This window comes from Capsicum annuum, chromosome 3, assembly GCF_002878395.1.
Source record: "Capsicum annuum cultivar UCD-10X-F1 chromosome 3, UCD10Xv1.1, whole genome shotgun sequence".
Taxonomy (NCBI): Eukaryota; Viridiplantae; Streptophyta; class Magnoliopsida; order Solanales; family Solanaceae; genus Capsicum; species Capsicum annuum.
Genome location: NC_061113.1, coordinates 214,728,081 through 214,736,087, shown reverse-complemented (window position 1 = coordinate 214,736,087; position 8,007 = coordinate 214,728,081). Strand labels below are relative to the sequence as shown.

Sequence of the window (8,007 nt, the reverse complement as noted above, 5' to 3'; positions counted from 1 at the left end):
TCAATTAACTTGATGTCTTATACAAGGTCCACTTCAAAAAAATTTCACAAGTATTTTTTATAGTAATTTTGTTACATTACTTCTAATTAGTTGTTGTGAGTCATTAATACATGTCTGTTTCGCTGCTTCAATCATAACTTTACTATATCACCCATAATTAATTATTATGGTCATCTAAGCATTATAACACTTAAATTGGAATAGAAGAGAAAAATATTAGACATCACAATAATTTACAACTTAAATTATTTAAAAATATATAATTGACTATCAATGATACAAAAGTTTGGACAGCAAAAACGATATATATTATTTAAAAATTACATAATTAAACATATTATATATTACAATAGTTAATAACTTAAAATATCTAAAAAAAAATAATATATTATATATTTTTAAAATATACTATAAATCACAATAATTAAAATAAATTTTTAAAAAGTATTTGTTGGACCGTGCACCGACCATTAGTAACTAGTGTATATATATATATATATATATATATATATATATATAAAGGATTGCTTATATTGAGTGAATCCAACGATATAAATTACTAACAATTATTGAATATGAGATAAGGAAAAAAAAAAAAAAAAACATAAATGGGGTAACGGGTAATACAGTTAGCCGCCGCTAGCTGTATAAAGTAGGAAAAAAAATAAAAAGGACTTTTGGTGTAATATGATAAAAGCAAAGATAAGATAAAACAAAGAGATGGTGAAACATACATACTATACTACAGTATCTTGTACTTTCTTTCTCCATACATAATACTACTCAACTCACAACTAAACCCTAGACTTCTTCACTTCCAAAATTCTTAACACAATTTCTTTAATTGTTTCTTCTTATTCACTTTTGATCATTTGAACTACTGAGAAAACCTCAATTATTTCTATAAAATAAAACCCTAATTATCAATTGGGGGTTTTGTGAAAACTTCAAAGAAAAAAAAAATGAGTTCATTGACTACAACATGGTGTCCAAACTCATTTCAGCTTCGTTTAGCATTGAGAAGCAAAAAGCCTTGTGCAGTTAATTTTGCAGGAATGCGTTTTGGGAAGCTGGATTATCGTGGGGTTCGTTTGGTTTCGTTTAATGTGAAGAATAGTAATGTGTCAAATGGCAGTGGTGCTGGAGTGGAAAAAACAAGTGGAGGTGATAATTCGAGTGCGGTAGAAGATGGTTTTGCTGGATGGTCTGGAAATGATGGTGCTCAGAAACCGAATGATTCACAGGGGAAGCAGAACATCGCAGGTGAGTGCGTAAAATGGGTGATAATTAGTGTTGGAAATAAGGTGTAGTTGGTTGGTGCATTTATATTAATTTTAGCTTCTTTTTTAAGTTTGTATTAGGGGTTTGTGTGTCAGTAGAAAATGTAGAAATAAATTTGGAGAAGATTTGATTTTTTTAATTTATTCTTTGTGTGTGTGTGTGTGATTTGTTCTTAAGCTAAAATATTGAGTATTGGAATGAAAGGGATTTCTTGTATTTTGACTATGATTTTGTTTTAGGTGTAGTTTGTTCTGATACTATCGGTTATTTCTTGTACTTCCATTATTTCTTTTTATGGACTGCGTTGGACTGTTTTTCTTGAGCTGAGGGTTTAGCGGTAAAAGGCTCTCTACCTCTGAGGTAGGGGTACGGTCTACATACTCTCTACCCTCCCTAGACATCACTCTGGATGTGTTGTTGTTGGAGTGAAAGGGGTTCAAATTAGCAGAATGGATATTGGGAATCCATATATGATTTAGCTCATTAAACAGAATGCATTCTGCATTTGATCATTACAATTTACATACAGTGAATTTCAGATGGGATCTGATCAGTGTTCCGCCTTTGCATCTAAGTTTGGGATGTAAGTGCTATGGATGCAGAATGCATACTAATTTTCTAAACAGCAGGTTTTTCTTGGTTCTTTTGTGGACTGATAACACTTTTGAAGTAGTTTGTTTTCAGGGTTGGTTGGAGCAGGAGCAGCTGGTATTATACTTGTATCTGGCCTTACCTTTGCTGCATTGTCAATAAGCAGACGGAGTTCAACAAGTGAGTTTACTATTTCTTCACTGTTTATGATGACCAAGTGATTCATGTCAAAAGCTTGTGGTGGAACGTTGTTAATTTAACGATTTCCGGAAAACCTGATTACATTTGTAAGGCATCAGCATCTGTATGAGTAGTAGACAAAGTGAATAATTTGAGAAGTCAAACCTGTATGCATTAAATGGCTTCTTGCACAAAGTATGTGGGACCTGTCAGATGTGAAATCCACTCAAAGTCCCTTTGTCCCTTTTCACTTTTGAAAGATCAACGTCATTTGTCTGCGATGCTTTGGAGAGGATTTGGTTACATAGGAGCTTGATATTTGAGATATTGCCCAGTAATCAATGGAGTAATAATCTGTTGAATTGTATGTATTTGATTTATAACATGTGCTGTGGATGGTTTATTCTGCTGTTTGTAACTTAGAAATCCACATCTTGTTCAGAAGTGGTATTTTCCTTTGAGAGCTTCTTGCTAGTTAGGTTCATAATTTGCAAGTTCATATACACAGGAATTAAACAGCAGATGGAGCCCTTGACAGAACAGCAAGAAATGTCAATCAATTCTGACAATCATAATGACACAGTTCCAAAAGAGAAGGTTTTAGATGAAAATGAAACCAAAGATAAAAGCGATGAAGAGCTCCAAGAAGGTATAAAAGATCCATCTTTATATACAGAAAATGTTGGAGCTATTGAAAGTAGAATTAGTGGAGATACTGATGATGGACATCCATCCAATGATGGTGTCATTGTTGATGAGACTCATATTCAGTATGATTTGGGTGATGAAAAAGCTAGTGATGATGCAGTAGTTGCTACTGAAGCCTTATCTGAATCCCCTGAAGCAACCTTTGGGATGTCAAGCTATGAAAGTGAGGAAGACAGTCTTGGTGCTGGAAAATCAGAACCAACAACTGAACCAGAACGGAAGAACTTTAGTGATGATGAAGTTGTTGCTGTATCAGTTCTAAATCCAAATTCAACATATGAAGTTGATAATCAGGTGGGTGTATCTATTTTGGAAGGATCTGGATACTCCGAAACTTCATTGGACTCTGCTCCTATTGAACCTTCTAACCTCAACACTGTTGTTAATCCACATTCCGAAGCACTTCTAGAACCCATGATTACTCATGAAGATCATGTAGAGACTCAAAGCTCATTTTCCACCACCAATGTTGAACTGAGCAAAATGGCGGAGGTTCCAAGTGGTGGAGATAAGCCATCTTTTGACGTGCAGAAGTTAAACAGAGACGAAGTGTCTGGTACAACTTCGGTTCCGACAACAGCTTATGACCATCTTGGGAACGATTTTAAGGATATGAATGCAAGCAGATCCTCCTTTTACTCAATGGATCCTGATGATATCTTTGTTTCTGCTGGTATTCCCGCTCCATCTACTATTTCTCCAGCTCTGCAAGCACTTCCAGGAAAGGTTTTGGTTCCTGCTTCCTTTGATCAAATCCAAGGTCAGGCGCTCGCAGCATTACAAGCTTTGAAGGTATTAGATAATTACTTCATCGAGTTAGGTCTTTCCCGGAAAGAATTCTCTGTTTCATGGTATATAATTTTATTGCTCAAGCTACTTTGTGTTGATCTTTTCGCTTGGACAATCAATTTCATAAGAAGGTAAGCCCTTCCCTTTATTCATGGTAAGTGTTCCGCTGAGAAAAACTGATGAGGGAAGTTGGCTAAAGTATTAAGAAAATCAGAAAAAAGCTGATGGGGACATATCCTTCTTGAAATATTTCCTATTATAAATGTTCATCATCCAGAATCTCTCTTCCCTTTGACAACAGGGTGGTTATTGTTGGTTCTTTCAAGTTTCAACTATCTTTACCATCATGTTAGTCGTTGTTCCCGGTCCCTCTTATCTCGTTTCTTAGATCAGGACTGGAGAGTGCTTCTACATGCTGTGGTTGAAGTTTTGTTACAGCATGGCCGTTGACTGCCTGGTCTCTATTAAATGAGACCGCAGAAGCCAAAACTTATATCATCAGAGAATCATTTAATTAGGTGGGCTCGTAATTAGAACTGTAAGTTGAGAAGCACTATGAGTAGCAAACTAGATCAAGTACGCTAGTGCCTTGGCCCTTTGTTGGATATCTAAGCATCTCTAAGTGCTAGTTTGCAATAATATGGTTATGGCCTAGAATAAAAAGAGAACTAAGGTGATTTCTTCCCATCTGCCTAGGCTTGGGTAGGTAGAGTACCCGATATTTGTGTTTGGTGGGAGGTAGCAAGTCCACGGTGCAATAGTCGAGTTGTGCCCAAGTTGGCCAGTGGCCTGAACACTGCCTTAACAAAAAAGAAGGAAGTGCAGACTATGAATTCAAGTTCTACCTTCCTTGGCCTTCCAGCTATCAAAAGAGTATTCTTGTAACCCCTCTTGATATCTTTTAAGATGAAAGTCAAACATACGTTAGTAAGAATATCTGATTTGTCCTTCTTTAGTTGAACGAACCTATATATGGTACTTAAGGGCAAGGGAAAATGTGTTCGATCCTGTGTTAGTATTGCAGTTGTTCCAATATGTGTTTTGCATCTGGTTTGAATCTTTAAGTTGTAGGTTATTGAGTCTGATGTTCAACCTGGAGATCTTTGCTCTCGGCGTGAATATGCTCGTTGGTTGGTGTCTGCTAGTAGTGCTCTATCAAGGTATTGCTGTCTCATATATTCCTCAACATAAGTGGTAGTCTTGTTTTACATTTGAAAGTTGAAAAACTGAAAAGTCAAGAGACATACCTATTGAGGAAGTTATGGTGCTTTTGATTACAACAGAACCACTATCTCAAAGGTCTACCCTGCTATGTATATTGAGAATGTCACTGATCTTGCCTTCGATGATATTACACCTAATGATCCAGACTTCCCATCTATACAAGGTAGAGCTTTGAATCACCAATTTTCCTTGTTAAGTTTGCTTTGAATTCAAATACTTGACTTTGGAGCTGTGGTCTTCTGGATGGGGATCTTTTTAGGTTTGGCTGAAGCAGGGTTACTTTCCAGCAAGCTCTCAAGACTTGACATGCAGCCATCTTCAGATGATGACCAAGGTCCTGTCTTCTTCTGTCCCGAAAGGTATAGCACTGCCACAAATGTAATTTTGGGCTTCTGCTAGGTGATCGCTTCTTCTGTCCTGTCTTTTTCTGATGAGTGTTTTAAATTTCCACAGATAGATTCTCTGCCTGTCTCATATACTACCTCACTTTCCCTGATGAATACAAAAACTTATTTCCTTACGACTTTGTATGCTAGTACAAGTTATGATTGCTTTTTTTTTCCCCTTAGATCTTATATTCGTTTGAGTTGCTGATAATGTTCTCCTGATGTACTTGCGATAAAAGAATGATATTACTCCCGATGTTATTACTATTAGCTTCATGGCGCTCCAAATGTATTTTGATGCCAACTAGCATTTCCTTGTCATTTCCTACTGATACATTTAAGTTCTGCATTGCAGTCCTTTATCACGTCAAGATCTTGTCAGCTGGAAGATGGCCATAGAGAAAAGACAGCTACCAATTGTTGACCAAAAGGTTGCATACAAATTGAAGAACGGATGGTTTCTATCTTGTTTATTACACATAGTAAGTGATTATTTACTAATTTGCTACAGTCTCTTTTCGTCGACAGTCCGTACAGAAAGTCTCTGGATTCATAGATGTTGACAAGATTCATCCAGATGCATGGCCTGCACTGGTAGCTGACTTAACATCGGGTGAACAGGGAATAGTAGCCCTTGCATTCGGTTAGTCCTATTAATCGTTTCTGATGAGGAATTATGTTAGATGTGGAAACGGTAAGATGTACTATTACTAACCTGTCAATACAGGGTACACAAGACTCTTTCAACCGGATAAACCTGTGACCAAAGCTCAAGCTGCTATTGCCCTAGCAACTGGTGAAGCTTCTGACATCGTTGGTGAGGAACTTGCACGCATTGAGGCTGAGTCAATGGCTGAAAAAGCTGTTGCAGCCCATAATGCTTTGGTAGCTGAAGTTGAAAAAGATGTGAATGCAAGTTTTGAGAAGGAGCTCTTATTGGAAAGGGAAAAGATTGATGCAGTTGAGAAGTTGGCTGAGGAAGCAAGAAGAGAGCTGGAGAGTTTGAGAGCTCAGCGGGAGGAAGAGAATCTAGCATTGTTGAAGGAGCGCGCTGCTGTTGATTCAGAAATGGAAGTTCTTTCCAGATTAAGACGCGAGGTAGAGGAGCAATTACATACTCTTATGAGCGACAAATTAGAGATCTCGTATGATAAAGAGAGGATTGACAAGCTTAGAAAAGACACAGAATTTGAAAACCAAGAGATAGCACGTTTGCAGTATGAGCTGGAGGTTGAGAGAAAAGCATTATCATTAGCTAGGTAAGAATTGTATCTTCTTAAATGTTTTTATAGCACGTTTGCAGTATGAGCTGGAGGTTGAGAGAAAAGCATTATCATTAGCTAGGTAAGAATTGTATCTTCTTAAATGTTTTTCTAGTTGGATCTTAATTACCTTGCTGATTCACCACATTTAACTAGCTCATCAAGGAAGACTAATTCAATAATTTATTTTTGAGTATTCTGGGGAAGCTATGACAATATGATGTATCTTTAGAGTTGGTGCTAGTCGTGCTCTGACTTAAGTGATTTCCTTTCTCAGTGAAAAGGAGCCAAAAAATCTATCGTATTTTCTTCTTTTGATAAATTTTGATGCCTGTTCTTTGTCTGGCCTGCATTGATTTTTTGTTCAAACTCACTAGTCGATCACTACCAGTTAAACAAAGGAGTTGAAGTGGTGGGTTACTATATCTATTGGTCTCGTATTTAAGATATCATCTTTGTCGTCCTTGTAGTTCTGGTGTTTTCCCTAAACTTCTGCCTTGATATATGGGTTGCTTCGGTATCATAAAAAAGCTACATTTCTGAGGAATAGATTTTATGTAAAACTACTGCCATTCATATTTCACCGTGTGTGATATTGACAGTGGCTGCTGATCTGTTGCTCCAGTCATGCAGGTCCCTCCTAATTATAAAATAACAAATGTTAAGCTACTTCCATCGGTTCATAACTACATGTTGAAACGTTTAGCATATCATCTTTTATTTGCAATAGTTTCTCACTAGTTTCTTTTCTTTTCCCCTTTATTTGTTGTTTGCATCTACAATTGATTGATCACTTATTTCCATCTTGCAACTAGAACTTGGGCGGAAGATGAGGCTAAAAAAGCTAGAGAGCAAGCAAAAGCCTTGGAAGAGGCTAGAGACCGCTGGCAGAAGCAAGGCATCAAAGTGGTAGTTGACAATGACCTGCAAGAAGAAGCCGATGCTGGAGTTACATGGCAGAATGCTGGAAATCAGTCCGTTGAGTCGACTGTTAATAGAGCTGAAACATTAGTAGATAAGCTCAAGGGAATGGCTGATACAGTGAGGGGGAAATCAAGAGAGATAATTCATATGATTATTGAAAAAATAATGATGCTGATCAATATGCTTAAGGAGTGGGCACTGAAGGCAGGAAGGCAAACAGTGGAGTTCAAGGATGCTGCCACAGCGAAGATGGGCAGCTCAGTACAAGGAATGCAGCAGAGCTCAGCTGAAGTAGGTTCAGCATTCAGGGATGGTGTTAAGCGTTTCGCTGATGATTGCAGGGGCGGAGTAGAGAAAATCTCACAGAAATTCAAGACATGAAAACATGTTGTGTGAAAGACTTGTTATCCTTTTTGCTATTTTGGTCAATAAATTCTCGGATTGGAGCAGTCAATTTTGGCCCATGTAAGCTGCTGTACATTGCCATCCACCAGAAGAGGGGAATAAAAGAAACTCTGTGAGAGATATCTACCTTCCTACACATTGATTATCTTAGCTTCTTAATTGTACTATATACATGTTTGTATAAGTACCGACTTCTTAACTGTACTGAATGCGTAACAAAAGAATGATGAAAGAAGATGTGATACTCCTTTTGACAA

The 8,007-nt window shown here is 37.2% G+C and overlaps 1 protein-coding gene across 4 annotated transcripts; it reads left to right on the top strand.

The window, feature by feature from the left end:
- Positions 1-682: 682 nt before the first annotated feature.
- Positions 683-8,007, top strand: LOC107863269. Of its 4 annotated transcripts, XM_016709118.2 has the most exons (11): positions 1,127-1,263; positions 1,811-1,864; positions 1,955-2,052; positions 2,561-3,552; positions 4,621-4,709; positions 4,833-4,936; positions 5,033-5,132; positions 5,515-5,590; positions 5,688-5,802; positions 5,887-6,418; positions 7,237-8,007. In XM_016709118.2, the coding sequence occupies exons 2-11, from the start codon at positions 1,821-1,823 to the stop codon at positions 7,724-7,726; spliced, it is 2,640 nt and encodes an 879-aa protein (XP_016564604.2). In that variant the 5' UTR covers positions 1,127-1,263; positions 1,811-1,820; the 3' UTR covers positions 7,727-8,007. The 4 variants fall into 4 exon arrangements, 3 of the variants coding, with proteins under 3 accessions (XP_016564603.2, XP_016564605.2, XP_016564604.2); XM_016709117.2 differs by lacking the exon at positions 1,811-1,864 and having other exon boundaries at positions 683-1,263; positions 1,966-2,052; XR_007053607.1 differs by lacking the exon at positions 1,811-1,864 and having other exon boundaries at positions 684-1,263; positions 1,966-2,052; positions 5,887-6,503; positions 7,237-7,474.

What these genes read in the sequence shown, in the direction of transcription:
- LOC107863269 (XM_016709117.2), top strand. Translation starts at nt 963, where the DNA reads ATGAGTTCATTGACTACAACATGGTGTCCAAACTCATTTCAGCTTCGT. An exon ending in TACCAATTGTTGACCAAAAG is followed by an intron (nt 5,591 to 5,687) that starts GTTGCATACAAA and finishes TTTCGTCGACAG; the next exon opens with TCCGTACAGAAAGTCTCTGG. An exon ending in AATAGTAGCCCTTGCATTCG is followed by an intron (nt 5,803 to 5,886) that starts GTTAGTCCTATT and finishes CTGTCAATACAG; the next exon opens with GGTACACAAGACTCTTTCAA.